Raw genomic sequence first — 18,303 nt, forward strand, 5'->3', positions numbered from 1 at the left:
AGAATAAAAGTGACGTTCTACTGACGAAAAATTATTGATTTAAGGCAGTAATGGCTCGACAGATGGCAGCACGTCGCAAGAAGACGTGTCGTATTACATTTATCTGAGTACAAAATATTCTTTTTAATAAATATTTGAAGATAAAATAAGCATAAATTAAGCACTTTAAACACATTTTTATTAATTTACTTCATTTCAAACCAAATATTCTTTTATATTTTTAAATTTTAAACTTAATAAATGCCTTTATCGATAGAGTTGGGATGAGATGATGTGATGACGTCACCCTCACCACATACGTCATTACTGTGCATTTAAAGACACACATCACGACTAAATTCAACATTTAATTTTGTATGTTCATCTGATAGTTAACATTCTATAACATTTTAAATTATATACACGTATACATATTGCCAATATTTTTAAATAGATAATTATGGTCGAAATAACGGTGATAGTAATTAAAGTAACCCTATTCAACACAATATAGAGAGATACTTGGTAGTCGAAATGCAATCAAATCTTGTATATCACTACATGCGGAAAACATTTACATAAAAATTAGTTTTAAAATTTTACACTATGGCATTTTTGGCGCTGTAAGCAAGAAGAATTTTATTTGTAAATACATTCGTGTTACGAGTATACAGCGACTTTAGCAATGCAGGAGACCCTGAACGTACGATACGTACAGTACAGTAGACTGTAAATGAAGGTGTAAATGAATAGTATATTCAACCGGCGATCGTAATTATTCCTGTATCGTCATACAGGAATAATTATTCTTCCTGTAGTCAGATTTTAAACTTTTTACTATTACGTCAAATGGTTGCAGAATTCCCGCGCAATTTGCTGGAAAGAATTGTATTTCCGTGTGCTCAAATTGACTGTCTAACGACAGGGTGCATCATCAATTAATTAATAGCAAAACACTATGAGTTTTATTTATAAGCTGAGGGAGATAGAGGTTACCTGTAGCCTGCTGAAGGCTGTTTAGTTAGGGAATTCATTAGCCTGTGGGAGGTGGCGACTTCAAATATACAGTAAGAGGCGGGACAATTTCTGAGTCGTTTTCTTGAATAAAAGTTGAATCTTAAGTGCTATAAAATATGGTAATTAAGTTCACTGTTGATTACATAATCAGAGTGAATTCTTCGATAATTCTCAAACAAATAAAAGTGTTTCATAATTTCTTTTACAGTCGCTAGATGGAAGCACATGCACATTCCTTTAGGTTCTCACTTTTACTTTCCCTGTTGTTGTATGTAACAGAGAGAAAGTATGGCGATTAATCAAAAAATGAACCCCTAAGCTTTTTCATTTTTGAACTCGGGGACTTTAAAACGCTGAAAAATGTAAAAAATTTAAGATTTTTTCCTGTTGTATGGAGGTTAGTATGCGGGGGGATGAAGATTTTACTCAGCCAGTTTGAAGCTTAATAACTCCTGTCTTTTCTCGAAAATTTCTAAAATTTTGCAGGGAGGTTTATGTAATAGAGGAATCGACACTGTTAAATTTTGGCGGTTAAAAGCCGAAGGAGTGCAGAGATAGAAGGAGGTTACGTGTCATATCTCGTCAATTTATATTATTGTTTTAAACTTTGCATAATTACTAAATTAATAAGCTGATATTATTTAAAATGATCTAAATATAAATTACTGGATTAAACTTAAAGAAAACACAATTTCCTTCCGAATACTGACAAGTAACTAGTAGAACTTTGGAACTAATTTAAAGAAACTTTCATTTTCTAGAAGATTTGTAGTGTGTAGTCGATAAACTTTCAATAGAAAGTCTTATTAAAAAGATGTCTGTTGGAGAAACTTCTATGATTTTTTTGATGTAGAAGATATTTATTAGAAATTGTGAAAGATCTCGAAAAATACGGGTTGTAAGTTGTTTCAATTAACTTAATAATCTGTCGTTATATTAACAATCATTAGAATAAAAAACATAATAAATTTCTTTAGTAAAAGTAGCAAAAAAATCATGAAATACTGTATAACAAACGATAGTCATTTTTACTGAATATTTTACGATCTGATAGGTGAAATACAATTCAGCATTGTAATTCGATGATACCTCTGGTGTATAGTTTGACAGAAATATGTATATTGATGAGAGAGATGATGGAATTTATGATCTGAAGAAACAAATTTATAGAGACGGGCACGTTACAAAGTAAATTTAGATGGAAAGATATTAAAAAATGTTTCGATGATGTATTAAAGGTATGATGCTATAATGATTAATATTCGGAAGGTAGACACTTTGATGCGCTTACTGTATTTTAAATAAATATTTAAAATATTTTGAAGAAGAATTTTAAATTATGAATTAATAAATAAAGATGTCTAAAGTAAAAACGTACATTTAAGTAAAAGTCTTATCATTTTCAATGTTTACAGATGACAACTTTCATGTTTTTAATTTGTAACTTATCAGAAAATGTTAAGATGAAACTTTATTAAGAGAGAAAATGTAAGGGAAGTTAATAATGCATATCAATCAACTTTTACTTATCGATTTGATAATTTTATTCCGATTAAACACCGAAGTTCAGTCTTTGAAGTTTTTAATTATAACTAAAAGCGATGTCAACGTAGCCTATATCTTAGTCTATAAATAACTAGCAGGTAAGCTTGGCATTTCCTGGGCAAAAAATAAGTACAAACATTAAGAGTTTTACATTTTTTCGTACTTCCAACCCATTATATTACATTATAGTATTTTGTTTATATAACTACAAAGGTTTGTCACACCAAGTGACCAAAGTGTTACTAACGTGAAGAAAACCCAGAAAACTCCACGTGGTTAGTCTGTTGACCAGGCGCGAACCCACGTGTACCGGTGTTCAGTGGTTTTATAGACTCGGTTATTGGAGGGTACTTATCGGGCTGCCATTCATTAAGCTGCAATTTGAAAAAACTGTTGATCTATCGATTGCCACTGTCATCTGTCTGTCTATCTGTCCTTCCTTAATCTGTAGAACGGAGTTAGATAGGTTAACATCGAGGTGATACGCAGGAAGCATAATAGCAGGAGACCCAGGTAAACTTGTAGGAACCTCTGGTATTTACCGGAAATTATGTTATTTCAATTCAAAAATTTTTCCCTGAGCGGAGTTAGATATGTAACCAACACCATTCTATTGCTAACAGGAAAAGTATGATATACGGGGCAAAACACTACACCACTCAGTGCAAGCAAGTGCAAGCTATGGGCTACCCGTCGCATATATTTTGTGCTATATCATTGTCACAGTAATTCGGCGAATATAATATATATATATATATATATTTTAAAATGATGTCTTTTTTGTAGAAATTATATATAGTTTTATTATTTTTTTAAAATATTTTGCCAATAGATGGCGCTTCGTGAATAGACAACAAATGAATGTAGATAAATTAATTTATATATAGAAATCCAATCGATATTTTGAGGTGAAATGTACGACGTTATCTAAGTTAGAAGTATGTAAACGTAACTGTCGAGTGCATAGCGAACAAACAAACAAATAAACATCCTCATTTATATATATAGGCTTATATATAGGCCTATGTATAGATTAACTTGTGTTTCTGTTAATTAACATTTTAAAAATAAAATATATTAATATAAATGTTATATTTTATATTTACAGTAAAGTTAAAAGCATAATTTGTTTTTGAAAGTTGATTTATTTATTAAAAACGTACTTAGAACTCTACTTAGAAGTTATCAATAAGTAAAGAACATGTATAAATCTAGACAATAATAAATAAGGTTTTTAATCGATTTAATAAATTATTGCTTGTATAACAAAATAAAACAAATAAAATAAAGCAATAGATTTAAACATTAAGAAAACCTTGTATTTGACATAAGAGAAAAGTACTTGCAAGTATTTTAAATTTACGATTTAGTCTACATCAGGGGTGTCCAACCCGCGGCCCACGGCAAGATCCAATGCGGCCCAATAAACGTGCAAACAAAACCGACAAATTGTTTTATTTTATTTATTTTTTTCAACGGCATAAACTCAAAAAAGAAGTTTCACAAAGCCGTAAACTTTTATACATATTTTATTTTCGAGTGAAAAGGAAATATTTTCAAATACTTGGAAATGTGTGAATGACGAAGGAATACTATATAAAGCTGGAGTTGTGATTCAAAGGATTATAGACCCAAACTTGAGAAAAGAAGAGAAAGGCCAAAAGATAAAAAGTAGTGAGAAAGGTTAAATAGACCTTCTGTTATGCAAATATTGACCCTTAATTTTCCAACCTTCCTTACTACGTTTTATCTTTTGGCCTTTTTCTTCTTTTCTCAAATTTGGGTCTATAATCCTTTGAGTTCGAACTCCAGCATTATTTAGTATTCCTTCCAGCATTGCAAGATTTGGCTATACTTTTTTAGTTTGGCGTAAAAATTATCATTTGGCGCATTGATTACTTATGGGCTGCATATTATTTATAAATATATTAGTCGAATAAAAATGCACTTTAAAATGGTGTTTCGTCGTTGTTTTATTAATTAAAGACCCAAATAAAACAAATATTTGTGTTTTTCAAATAAATTTTTGTTTGACTTCTTTATAATAAATGAATTTATCTATTTCTAAGTAAAAATTGAAAGTGTCTGTAGAAGTAATTTTTTAAAATATCCTTTTTCGTAATAAAGTTTTAATCGTTATTACTATAATCTAGACATGTTAATCCTTAAATATACTTGTATATTTAAGGATTAGGTCGCAAATATATTATATACTGTAAGGTCTCGTTTTATGCGGTGGATACGTTCTACAGAAAAGCGCATATAAAAAATCCGCATAAAAAGAGACCTTACAGTATACTTATGGCCCAAAACGCCATGACTCCTTCCAATGTGGCCCAGAGGAACAAAAAGGTTGGACACCCCTGGTCTACATCTTAGGCACATAATACTATGCAAATGTAGTTATAATTATTATTTTAGGATGTAGCACCTACTGAAGGGCCTATGCTAAAGAACGAAAGAGAGTGATGGGAAAGAACGAAAATAAAAAAGGAGAGAGTAAAGAGATAAAAAAAAGGAAGATCGTGTAAGGATGAAAAAGAGGATAAGATGAGAGAAGGCACCAGTAAGTTACTGAATGGTTATATTAAAGGAGTAAGTATGAAAAATAAAAGGTATTTGTTGAAAAGTATTAACTATAATGCATAAATATATTTATTTTATTTACATAGACATCGTTAATAAAATAATTTTTTAAGACGACGAAGAAATATAGGCCTTTCCGTTCAACTCGTAACACTTTCTCCGTCTGCTTGCAATCCGACTAACCAATAAGTATTCATTTTTCCTTTCCCCTGTAAAACGTTACATTTGTTATTACGCAACTTTTTATAATCATAATTTATGCAAATTCGGCGAAATGGCGGCGCGACGAGACGTTAGCCATCCGTGGCGTGGATCCGGATTCGAATTCGATCGTGGCGAATTCGATCGCACCATTCGTGGCGAGTAGCGAGGATCGGAGCTTATCCGCGTTAATAGACCCCATCGTCTTCCGTAATGGTCTTGAATCGGCGCCCGACGCTAATTAATTAATCAATTTGTGCCAAACTTACCTTAACGTCGATGGTGCCTCTAAATTCCCATTTATACGCACTTCCTACCAACTGCTTCTGACAGGGTTCGCTGATATGTATTTTCCCCGCCTAAACACAATTTATATGTGAAAATTAATTTCCAATTACTCCAATTCTGCAAAATGTTCGCCTACCTTTCCGTGACTTTGCATTCTGGCAGCGGTATTCACGGTGTCGCCAAATAAACAATATCTCAACATCTTCCTTCCCACTACTCCGGCTGCAACGGGTCCGGTATGCATCCCTATAATAGATATCGAAGAAACTTGTAGGCGCTACAAAGTTTTATTTTGCAAATGTTTTAAAACGGTACGTACCTATCCTCACCATAACTTTCTGCTCTCCGTATCTACCTTCCATCTTCTCTACTTCTCGTAATATACTCAGAGCCGCTCCAGCAACATTCTGAGCGTGATCGGGCCTCCTCTCGGGCGCACCACTGACTAACATGTACACTTGACCTACCGTTTCTACCTGAAAGAAGTGTTTTATTTAAATATTCTAGAAAATTTGGGCGTATATTTGAGCAATCTTTTAGTTTTTACCTTATATACAAGATGATGATCGATCACTCGATCGCACAGGGTGTAAACGTCGTTGACGCATTGAACCGCTTGCATTGCCGTAAGTTGGGCGCACAAATCACCAAAATCAACGACTTCGCTAAATAAAACTGTCACTTCGTCGAATGACTAAGAAAAAAAACAGCAAAAATATCGGTATAGACACATTTTATCGTAGAATTTGCTGTAGAAATAAGTAAAATAATCGAAAATATGTGTATGAATGTCTTTACTTCGACAAGTGAAAGAATAATTCTCGCGCTCTTCTTCCATCACAGAAGAAAACAAATAAAACAACTTAAAACTTGGTAAAAATCAGTAAATTAATCCATTAAAAACTTACTTTGATTTAATATTTCCAATTTAAAATTATTAACTTTAAAAAATGTTCTACAAAACATGAATCATTTTTTACAATAAATTTAAGGTCATTCGATGTACTTTTCAAGCGAATTTGCATTGCATTTACTGTTTTAAGGGTGAAAAAAAGGCAAAAATGTAGATAATGAGATCTAGAAAGTGGGTAAACACATTACTCCGAGAAATGTTTGCATCTGGCAATAAGATGTCGGAGAGAATTGTTAATGGAGGTTGACTTCACTGCAATAATTAATTTATGTAAAAGTAGCATTTAGACAGAATAGAACTTATTTCCTTCCACGCATCTTCTCCGAATAAAACAGAGGGTGGCCCAAAAGTCAATTAATCATCGCAAACGTTAAATTACCGTATAATTCAAATATTTTATTGCTTACAAATTTAGCGAAAGTTATTAAAAAATGAGATCCCGCTCGTTCGAGATGCCATTTTCTTGAAAAATAATACATTTACCTAACTTTTATATATAACGTTTTTATTAATTTATTCATATCATTTCAGCATAATATTAAACCGAGATGCGCAAAATATCGACTTTTCGGGTGTTAGAACTACGTACTACTCGCGGGTAAAGTAAATATTTAAATGGAACTACGATCGTGACGAAGAATGCGGTATGTAAAGATGTATTTTCTGGCCAAAAATTATTATCTAGTATAAAAATTCGTACGTATCCAAAAAAAGTATTTTTAAANAATTTGTTTTGATAAAATTGTCTTGTACAGATCTATTGTTACGGAAGGCGTAAAAACAGAATTGGAAGTTTTCAGGATTTACAAGTAGAGCTTCAGCTTACTCGAAGTTGAAACAAAGCTATCTGCCTCAAATTTGGTGGCAGCCCACTGCACTGGGGGGATCCGAGATCGAATCCGGACGGGTCAAGGGATCTCCAGGTAATTTCGGAGTGTGGTCCGTTCGGATATGTCGTGTCCCAAAAGTTTTAGAAGCCTCACGACACGATAGGAGAATCTTGGAATTTGTGTTAGACGAACACTTTAAAGATAGAGATTTCTAATGAAACAATTAAACCATTGTTTACTTATCCACATGAAAGCCAGTAAGTCATGATATTAATCCTTATCATGTGTGTAAGGGGTCAAAATGATCCTACTGACGCATTTTCGTCGTAACTTTACATATGCAACAATGCTTCACATGCCTTTTATGCCCTTCTAGTCAGTGTGTGTGTTTTGATTTAGCCTGCTCTTAGATTGGAAGTGGGGCTTTGGGTCATCTTGATTCATACCACACTAATAGTACAGGCTAACCATTCTTCCACAACTCTGCCACTTGATTTTCATTCGATTGTTGATACTTGACACCTACAATAGTAATGGAGGGGAGAAGACTGACAGATGACGAGATAGAGAAACAGTTAGAGAAGTTTTTAACATCTGCAGACTCAGGAGATCGTCGATTGCTAATCCGAAGAACAAAGTGACTGTGATGATAGTTACAAGGAGACAACAATGGGATAATAATAATGCATAGAAACTAGTAAAATGCTTTACATATATTACAGAATAATAAGCAGGTGGTATCCTGGTATGACAATTTAATGGTTGGGTCAGTAAGTCCCACATCATTCCAGAAATGCGACAGACCAGTACCATACACGTTAAGGGAGTGCCAGATTACGAGTATTGCTAAATTATTACTCAGTTTAAAGTATGTTTACACCATATAAATTGTGCATTTGACACAAGTTCCGAATATAACATTTAGTATACATCAGTTATCTTGCTGACTAAACTCTAATCGTTTAATATTTCATGATATTTATAATTGGTTTAACTGGGTTAAGTGAAATTTACATCTAATAAATATACATAAAATTATATAATTCAACATATTTTTAATATTATATAGTTTTAATTAAAAATATATAATAAATATTAATTTATTATAGTATATCAAGAAATAGGTTGACTTCTCCAAAACCCTCAACAGATTATCATCTTCATTACAATTTAATTTTATTCAGTGCTTCCTAATTAAGTTAAAACTATTTATAATTAATTTTTCTATTAAATAATTATTTTTAATATTTAAAAAGAAGAAAATTCATATAAATGATTTCAAATGTACTTGATTAAAATGATTTTTCTAAGCGAAAGATTTCATTCAGAAACACTTTTAATAAATAAATAAAATATACAGTTGAACCTTCAATAAAGGCCAACCTCTAAATTGTGGCAATTTTTTCAGGAATTTTTTAAAACAGAAATGTATACGAGATAACCTCAAAACAGCCATTTTGTTATCATCCGTGGCCGTTGTTCAGAGGTTTGACTATATTTTGTTCCGTAAACTACAATATATTAAATGTTCTAAAATATTTCGAAACAATTTTCTTTTTATTAAAAGCCTTAAATTATTTATAAACATATAAGAAAAAGTGTATTAATTTAAATATAATATAATTATTTTCACACATATTTACAAAGTTTTGCAATTTAAATAATTCTTTTGTCAGAAATTTACATGTAAAATCCCTGATGATCTTATCAAATATAATCACACATATTAACTGAATTTTATTCTTTACTTAACTTAATTCAAATTTGCATTTAAACTATTTTTTTTTTAGGTGAGGAAACACGTTTTAATTTAAATAGAAATTCATATATCACCTCTGTTTAACGTTACAAAAAGTGTTGAGTTAGTTTCGCTCCATTATAAAGTACAAAAGTGGCAAGTTCCTTTTAAGAGAAAGTTAAAGATAAAATTAAGTAACTTACTTCAGCCCAATAACTGTAAATTATTGAAGATTTATAGAGTTTTATTGTCTGTCTATATGTCCTTCGTTAAACTCGAATTAGATAGATGAAAATTAAGTTTTTATTTAAAAATGATGTAATGTAATAATGCTTCAATAATAAAACATTAAAATTTTAAGAGAAACCAGGCACTTTTAACACTTCATTGTGTTTTACTGTACAAAAAGGACTTCAGATGCATTTAAGGATTTTTAACACCACCTTAGCCGATAGCACTTATTGAACATCTTAACATAAGGATCTGTTGTAAATCCTTATAATGAGATGTAGAACTAGAGGAATATTAAGTATGGCTGGCTGAGAAGAGGATAAACATCCTTAAATGCATTCCAAGTACGTGTTTTACAGTAAATCCAATAAAGTGTCACATAATGTCTATACGTCTGTTTCATACATCACCAAGTATATTTTAAAAAATTAATAAGTTTATAACGCGATATTTTAATTGCTATTTTAAAAATCAAATTGTTGACGTGTACAATGTTAATTGACGTGTAATATTTTCTGATATGATATACAGGTAACCCCCGTATAACACGGCACTTCTATAGCACGGATTCGCTCTGACACGGTTCGAGAATTGGATAAAACCCTCGTACAACAGGAAATGTAATACATTTTTACATACTTAAGTACTAATAGTTCACGAAAATTATTATTTTCGTGAACTGTTAGTACTTAAGTATGTAAATTTTCTCTTCTCGCCTTCTGTCGATACAGGTGGTCCTTCTCGAAACTTGTTTCAATGTTGCCAGATCGCGACGCTTCTGCTTCTGATGTTGCCGAATGTTTTTTCCCTTATTCCATACTTGCTTTATTCTTCATAAGTGCTTAGCACCATATAAGGAAATTTATAAAGACCTTTTAACTAGAAGCAAGCAATCTAAAATTACATACATTTTGCAAAAGGTAAAGCATGGATCTGAAGATAATGCAAAAAAAATGCTCAGAGGATAAGGATAACTTGCCAAAAAGAAAACGCTCTCGGTTAATTAATAGTGTTTTTAGTGATGACGAAGAAAATATTGTTTAATTTATATTAATATGTATCACTTAAAAAAATTTTAATGAAGATATTTATCTTAATTATGAAAATATACTAGCATGTTTTTTAATTTTTGGAACCTAACCCTCCTTTTCGTATTAGTTCTTTGTTTCGTATAACACAGATTCGCATAACACGGCAATTTTTTGGAACGTAACTACCGTGTTATACGGGGGTTACCTGTACCTGTAAATATAAAATAAATATAGGCTACTTAATAATTTTATTAAAGAAGATATTAATATTACTTTGCAAGGAAAATGAAGTAGTTAGTAAAACGATAAATTGGAAGTAATAAAGCAAAAGCGTTTTAGAAAAATCGTAAATAAGTTAACTTAATATGTACTATTTGTAGATTTCCGCGAATTTTCTAAATTTTTTACATCATGTGATAAATAATTTTTTTTTAATCGATTCCTATATTAGCAATCGATTTTGACAAAATTCGATTTTTCATACGCTATTATATTTATCTGATATTTTTGTTAACAGTTCAGTTTATTGCATGGAATTCTCAAGAGAATATCGTAAATATGTTATTAATGAGGCTTATATAAACATACAATGCTTCATTATACATGGTCGGTTATTAGATACAAAATCATCATTAGACTATTTTTTAAACTATTTATGAAAAGTATTTAAGAGTTTATATGCACATTTAAGGACGAGAAGTTTCGTTTATTTTTACGAATATATTTTTAAAATTTTCTTCGTGAATTTTGAATAATAGACAGTCAAATATCCCTTTTATAGACTAAGTATTACTGTAAAGTAAGAATTATTCATTTTTTAAAGTTGGTAAATAGTCATTGATGAGAATAGTTTGGTTTGATAAACATTTGATTTGATTAATTTAGCCTAATTGTTCAAAAATTTTGTGACTATTCATAGATTCCCGTGTTGCCATTTCCCCCATAATAAAAATATTTTTTGCAACATTTTATAGAATTTTTTAAATTAAAAATTGTTAATTTAGAATTATATTCAATATGGCAATAAAGCATTTCTTTATCTAATATTTATCAAAATTTACACATGAAAAGTTATCGAAAGTTGTATGTAATATAAATTAATTAATAGACTCATTTTTATTTTAAAAAAATGACATTTTAGTGACAATTTATTTGGTAAAACAAAGTTTTGCCAAATAAATGTTTTGGTTATAAATCTTAGGTTATAAATAATAAATTTGTCAATTTAAATGGATATCATCTTTTAAGAAGGATATATCATAAAAAAGACGTAGAAATTAAAGCATTTACAATATTTTTAAATAAAATTAACTGTTACTATAGTGATAAGTTATCATTTATTAAGATGAGTGTCCTATTTATGTCTTTATTTAGCAATTAGAGTTCAAATCTTTAAAGAATTTGCATACGTCACAACTCCATAATGAGTCTAAATCTTTTTCGATAATTTCAAACAAAATATTTATTAATTCTTTCATATTTTATACAAAAATATACGCACGCAGCTCACAATTAATAATGGTATTCATCGATCACTTTCGGAGATTTTCATTAATTTCCATTATGTTTGCCATTTGGAATGGTTTGAGAATGAATTGAAGGAAATATACAAATCACATTGAAAAAGTTCTTTTGTTCCTCTACACTAGTAGGAGTAGACTGACATACAATCTTTCCTTTTCCGTAAAAATCTGTAAACCTTCCATCGATAATCCATTATTTCCAATTCAAAACTATCGCATACTCCCGTTTCTTTTAGTTTCTTTCTAAACGAATTTTTTTTTTCCCAATTCTAAACTGATCTTTTCAATTTTCTGATCGACTCTTTTCATATCTCTTGTTTGTACTCCAAATTCCGATCTCGTAAATAGAGATTAATCGATCTCTTCGGATTGACGATGTCGAATCGGATGAGAATTTGCAAATTTCTACTTGGAAAATTCCTTCTTTATGTTGAATGATCGAACCATTCCAGAATTTCCGAGACGAATTCATTTGAAAATCATTTCATCAATTTTCCACACTTTTGATGATGTATTTGTCAATGAAAATCATTGAAGCCTGTGGAATTCTTATGAGGAGTTAGAAATGAGGAAGCATTCCTGTCTCATTTGGATACCATTTTCGTTTCTAAGATGGAATTTATGTTTTCTATTTTCCACTCAATGGAAGATCTTCGAGACAATTCCAAACTAATGAAATTGTAAGAGAGATTGAAAAATCCTTCTTTTCAACCATAATTCTCCATTGTTCTATTCCTTCTTCTCTGCCTGTTGTTTCTTGTGAAAACATTGAGCTATTAGTCGAATGATAAAAGTCGTTTTCGATTACCAAAACGCAACTCAACAAATAATTAGTAGACCATAAAAATACACTTTAAGTTGCAGAGATAATTTATTAAAACTAAACTAACCTTTTCTAATCTTCAGGTTAAACGAGAAGATTAGAACATTGGTGTTCCAAAATAGAATATATAAATTTAAATACAAGAAAATAATAGAAAATAAGAAAAAAAACAGACTATTAAATGTGTATAAAAATAAAATTGAACTCCTAGATTATGCCTTAGTTTACAATTTCATTGGTAAATTGTTGGTAAAGCTAGAAAACCATGACATTTAGGAACAAAGTTCGGTGAATGGAGTGTTAAATCGGTATCATATGACATTATTCATATTTCGAAAGCCAAGTTCCGGTGAAAATGATTGTGCTGACAGCTCACAATTCCATCAAAAAATAATCAAAGTCATTTCCAAAAATTGCAGTATGTCAGTGAGAGATGTCGCAAAATACTGCGAAACTGATTAAAAGGACTAAGCGGCGAACAAGCACAAAATATAAACAAAAACTACTTACGTTACTGAAAAATCAAAAGAAGGTAATTAAAACTAGAGCTCAATTCTTTAATTGGCAAGAAGAATGCTCGTTTATTTTTACACGACGAAAATTACGCGAAGGCAAACTTCTCGACACTTCCGGTCTCGCGCTATTATACAGCGTTTTAAGAAGTTCTTCCGGAATCTCAATCATTCATCGGTGCCGAAAAGTTTGGCTCGAAATATCTGCTACAGCAAGAAATTTGCCAGTGTGCATTGAAAAATTCGTCGTTTGTAACAAATGGAAATATTGGGTGCTGAAATTTGTATTAATGAATGTTTAAAAAGATTTTTAAAAATTTACCATGGCCATACTTTATTTTGGCCAGATTTGGCAACAATACGCTATGCAAAATCCACAATAGGNAGCTCACAATTCCATCAAAAAATAATCAAAGTCATTTCCAAAAATTGCAGTATGTCAGTGAGAGATGTCGCAAAATACTGCGAAACTGATTAAAATTTGCTAGTGTGCATTGAAAAATTCGTCGTTTGTAACAAATGGAAATATTGGGTGCTGAAATTTCTATTAATGAATGTTTAAAAAGATTTTTAAAAATTTACCATGGCCATACTTTATTTTGGCCAGATTTGGCAACAATACGCTATGCAAAATCCACAATAGGTTTGTTGGAATAACACGGAATCCATTTTGTACCTAAAGACACAAATCCAACAAAAGCACTACAGTGCCAAACCATAGAATTTGGTCTCTTGTAAAAAAATAAACTAAAAAAAACAACAGCAAAGATTTCAATTAAAGATTTCAAACGTCTTCCGAAAATAAATAAAACAAATATTTAAAATTAAAACACATATCAATTAAATTTACGTGTTAATGTAGTTTCTGGTGATTGCACGCACGCAACACGACGTGCCAGCGAATGGCGCGGAATGATCAACTCTGTCTTAAGACCGGTTTCGGGTAGAATATTATTAATAAAAAATAAGGATAAGTTTAGATTAGAATTGAAATACAAATAGTAAAGGAATGTCGATTAGGGTTGTAAGTAAACAGTGTTTACAACCTGACAAAACCTGTTTCTGTTTATTTAAATTTTGAAGCCATAAGGAAACTTATTTCCGAAACAAAAGAAAAACAATGCTTTTCTCAAGAGTCGCACTCTTTAGAAAGCTTGAATGTTTTTAATTGTTTAAAAAGGTGTGAAGAATTCTCATCATCCTGTCATTCTTTATCTCCTTTGCTTTCTTTCACACTTTCACTTCTCACATCTTGTAATTATTTCTCGCTTCTGTTTACTTCTCCTGTTTCGTCTACAGAAGCGCACGTAGGAACTACGTCACTCCCACAGTTATTTTCGTCAGTGACGTAATTGTCTTTTCCAAAACATCCACACACTGTTCTATAACTAGAAAAACCTTCGAATCCTTGACCTTCCAAATTTTCCATAGTTTGTTCTTCTGAAATCTACAATAGAAACTTTATATAAGAAATAATTTCCAGGCCCTTAGTCAATGTATTCTATTTTTTAGCGGCCAATTAAGTTTGCTGAAAACAACTTCTTTGTATACAAATCACATTCAAGAAATTCAAAATTTAGGTTTTCAAATAGAAATTCTATTTTGAAATTGGGCGAATTTGTTTTGATAAAATTGTCTTGTACAGATCTATTGTTACGGAAGGCGTAAAAACAGAATTGGAAGTTTTCAGGATTTACAAGTAGAGCTTCAGCTTACTCGAAGTTGAAACAAAGCTATCTGCCTCAAATTTGGTGGCAGCCCACTGCACTGGGGGGATCCGAGATCGAATCCGGACGGGTCAAGGGATCTCCAGGTAATTTCGGAGTGTGGTCCGTTCGGATATGTCGTGTCCCGCCCTTCACCACCCGGTCGCTCCATTGTGGGCCTCCCCGAACCCATAATGGGCTTGCTATAAGAGGCCTCCTAGTGCCCACAGGACGGAAAGAGTATTTAAAAAACCTCTTAATGGAGCGATAAATTCCTAATGCAAAGTACGCAAAAGAAAGCTGCGTGAATGAACTTCACAAATTTTTGTAAAAACAGAAAAGGAAACAAAAAGTAACGAGCAATGCCAGGCTGCAATTTTTAATCACAATTTTTAGTTATTAGCTTAAAATATATGCTCTCCATCTTAAATTACTAGTGTCTTTCCCGTGTATATCATACTTTTCCGTTAGTAATGGTGTGGTGCCTGTTATCTAACACCTTTCAGGAAAAAATTATTAATCGAAATAACGTGTTTTCCGCTTTTCGTCGGAAGTTCGTATATAGTTAATCAGGACCGCCTGTTAACTATATACGTAACATATAACATACGTAACATATATATAACAGTTGAAATCCGAGACCATAAATGTTTCCATTTATGGTCTCGGATTTCAACTGTCTAATTTGTTCCCGAGATTAAAGAAAGACGGACAGAAGGCAGCGATCTAAAGAAGTGTAATGACCAGAGTTTTCCGAATATTTTAATCTAAAATTTCTCCATAAAAAGTCGCACTAAAATTTATAATCAGAATCAAAATATTGATATAATGAATTTACCTTGGATAAACTTGAATAAATAAACATACTACGTCTTAAACGGCCAAAAAAATTCATTTTTATTAGTTAACTAGCTGCAAGGACCCGCTTCGCTGGGTTTTTATTTGTGGGCAAAAAGTAACGATAGTGAAGATTAAGATAATTACATTATAGCCAATCTTACCCGTTTTCACAGAATGCAAGAATTAGGTCCCCCGTTTCCAGACTAATTAGAGAATTTTTACGTCCAGTCAAACGAACTATTTTCAATTTGATCAATTTTCTGGAACGTTTACAATCGTTCTATAATCGAACCAATTCGAGTTTAAATTCGAAAATTTTTAAAATCGAAATAGAAAATCTTCCACTTTCAACCACTTTCAAGCCCATATCTCCCTTGCACCCTTATAGCTATCGAGACGCAATTACCATAGTGCATGAATGGAGACTTGGGGCTACTACCACATACAAACACCATTCATGTATGATGTGTAGTTTTGGCTGAAAAGTGAAATATAGGGACACACATGTCCGTTTATATATATAGATATAGATATAGATAATCAAAACATGATTTCAATATGATTATTTAAAAAAAATAAATAAAATATAACAAAAAATAGCTGTTTGATTAACGACGTAATAAATGGATAGATTTTTCTGTGAAATGGCCTTTATAGATAAATATGTTTTTGGTGTTTAAATTTATCCAAGTGTCCGTTTTATAAGAAATTTCTTTAGATTCTACACTCCTCAAAAGTGAAATCGCAGCACCACGAAGGAATGCGCACAGCCACTTTCGATTTGCAGGACCAAAATTGCAGGACCGGTATGCGTATATCATTTGCTTCGTGGTGTTGCAATTCCACTTTTGAGGAATGTAATTAAAAAGTATTTTTTATACTTCACACTTTCAAGATCGGAATCGACGGAGTCTGAAGAATTTTACCTTCAACATTACTATCGTCTATTATACGACGGACTAATTAAATACTGATTTGTTTGACTTTTGATCTGATTTTCCAAGAATAAATCTTTTTGATTGATTCTTGGAAAATCGGTAAATTATCATTTGTATTCCAGTTAAGTAAATTTACTGTAATTACCGCTTGTTTGTCACCTCCTAAATTACGAAAGTTGTTTTACAGCACTAACACAAAGAGTTCTTTACCTGATTTTCTTGCATTTCACTTCGACTCCAAAAAATTCTCGTTTTGTAACGCTTATGAATTTGCTTTTGCTTTCTTTTGTAATTCATTGCTTGCATGACTGGAAGGGTCGAAGGATATTTGAACAGTGGGCGAGAAAATCCGTTCGTCTGGAAAGAATTCGGTATTGACCAAATAGCACGGAACGAAACGCAGAAAAAAATAAAATTCTTCCTCACCGTATCGCACGGTACGACTCCAAATTCTCTTCTATATGCTAAATAATCAGAAAGTGATAAGAGAAAAGAAGACATGAAGTAGGAAGGGTATCGATTCATCCACCCAGCGCGATAACACATGGGATTCATGGCCATCGATCCCAGATAATAAGTAGCTCTATCCACGACTTGAGCGTGAAGAACCTCGTGTTGCGCCCTGAAGACAAAACAAAAGATTGGTTATTTAGATGCCAAGAGATTATTAAGAAGAAAACACCGTTCTTACCAAGGTATTGAATTTTGTCTATAAAAATAGCGGTCGTTGTTCCACGACATGTTATATACAATGAAGCATTAATATTTTGTTTCAGATTTTCACAAATCTCAATATCCAGTTCAATAATTCAAAAGTAGTTGATTTATTTTGAATCCTTTCGCTTTAAACCTGTCGATAGAATGTAGAGCCGTTTCGTTCCGTTCGGCAACGTTTTAGAAAAGAACGTTTAAATTTGAAAAAGTAACGACGTCTTCGAGTCGAATTTTCTAATAAAATAATTCGATTCGATAATATGAAAAATTCGTAATTATGTTTAAAAATTTAATGTTCTACATTTGATGTATTTAATTTGAAACAGTTTATAACCGATGTCCCAAAAATTCAGTCACCTGATCATGGCTTATACATTAAACTGGAAACGTTAGGGTATATATTTAATATAGGCTACATAAATGCTTCTCAGCAGCCCAAAATGTTTACTAATGAATTATTCTTCCTGTTGAGTTCAGTTGTTATAAGACTATGTCAAATGTTATAAATATATTAATATTTCCAGAAAAATAGCATGAAAATTAAGGTTTCTGAATTTCCCCTATATTCTCTACAACGGGTACCTCCATTTTTGGAAAGGGAAATTTGTGAAAAAGCGGATAAAGCCGTGAACTGTTAATTAATATAAAATTGTAGTCCGTTAAGAATTTCAAATGATTGAAAAAAATTAAATCGGATAAAATATTTTTTAAAAAGAGAAATGAGTTCTAAATTAATCTACAAAAAGTCGTTCTATCCTGTATGTTCTTCTTTGTTCTAATAATATTAATGTTTCCCAATAAAGTTTCAGCAAAAGTTATTCAAATGTCTTTATTTTTTAAAAAGTTATCACGAATTTAATGGATCGTACGAAAAAAAATTAATTGTAA

General features: G+C 31.5%; 2 protein-coding genes across 3 annotated transcripts; both read right to left on the reverse strand.

The window, feature by feature from the left end:
* Positions 1–5,196: 5,196 nt before the first annotated feature.
* Positions 5,197–6,329, reverse strand: LOC111631490 (guanylate cyclase soluble subunit beta-2-like). The gene is made up of 5 exons (XM_023375735.1): positions 6,164–6,329; positions 5,936–6,092; positions 5,753–5,862; positions 5,598–5,687; positions 5,197–5,336 (listed from the first exon to the last, which is right to left on the reverse strand). Exons 1-5 carry the CDS (start codon positions 6,236–6,238, stop codon positions 5,268–5,270), a joined length of 501 nt encoding a protein of 166 aa, XP_023231503.1. The 5' UTR covers positions 6,239–6,329; the 3' UTR covers positions 5,197–5,267.
* Positions 6,330–14,255: 7,926 nt separating this feature from the next.
* On the reverse strand, positions 14,256–17,637 carry LOC111631495. 2 transcript variants are annotated; one of them, XM_023375757.1, is made up of 4 exons: positions 17,393–17,635; positions 17,128–17,323; positions 16,912–17,058; positions 14,256–14,664 (listed from the first exon to the last, which is right to left on the reverse strand). In XM_023375757.1, exons 1-4 carry the CDS (start codon positions 17,440–17,442, stop codon positions 14,476–14,478), a joined length of 582 nt encoding a protein of 193 aa, XP_023231525.1. In that variant the 5' UTR covers positions 17,443–17,635; the 3' UTR covers positions 14,256–14,475. The 2 variants fall into 2 exon arrangements, with proteins under 2 accessions (XP_023231525.1, XP_023231517.1); XM_023375749.1 differs by having other exon boundaries at positions 16,912–17,323; positions 17,393–17,637.
* Between the last annotated feature and the right edge of the window lie 666 nt (positions 17,638–18,303).

Source organism: Centruroides sculpturatus, unplaced genomic scaffold, assembly GCF_000671375.1.
Source record: "Centruroides sculpturatus isolate CEXI.00-Female unplaced genomic scaffold, Cexi_2.0 scaffold64, whole genome shotgun sequence".
NCBI lineage: Eukaryota > Metazoa > Arthropoda > Arachnida > Scorpiones > Buthidae > Centruroides > Centruroides sculpturatus.

Bases quoted from the DNA above. Each gene is read 5' to 3' on its own strand.
- LOC111631490 (XM_023375735.1), bottom strand. From the start codon at position 6,238: ATGCAAGCGGTTCAATGCGTCAACGACGTTTACACCCTGTGCGATCGA. The intron at 5,863-5,935 runs GTACGTACCGTT...TATCTATTATAG, and splicing joins GAAAGTTATGGTGAGGATAG to GGATGCATACCGGACCCGTT. The intron at 5,688-5,752 runs GTAGGCGAACAT...AATTGTGTTTAG, and splicing joins GAATGCAAAGTCACGGAAAG to GCGGGGAAAATACATATCAG.
- LOC111631495 (XM_023375749.1), bottom strand. From the start codon at position 17,442: ATGTCGTGGAACAACGACCGCTATTTTTATAGACAAAATTCAATACCT. The intron at 17,324-17,392 runs GTAAGAACGGTG...TTTTGTCTTCAG, and splicing joins AGACAAAATTCAATACCTTG to GGCGCAACACGAGGTTCTTC. The intron at 14,665-16,911 runs GTAAAGAACTCT...TTTCTATTGTAG, and splicing joins GTGAAATGCAAGAAAATCAG to ATTTCAGAAGAACAAACTAT.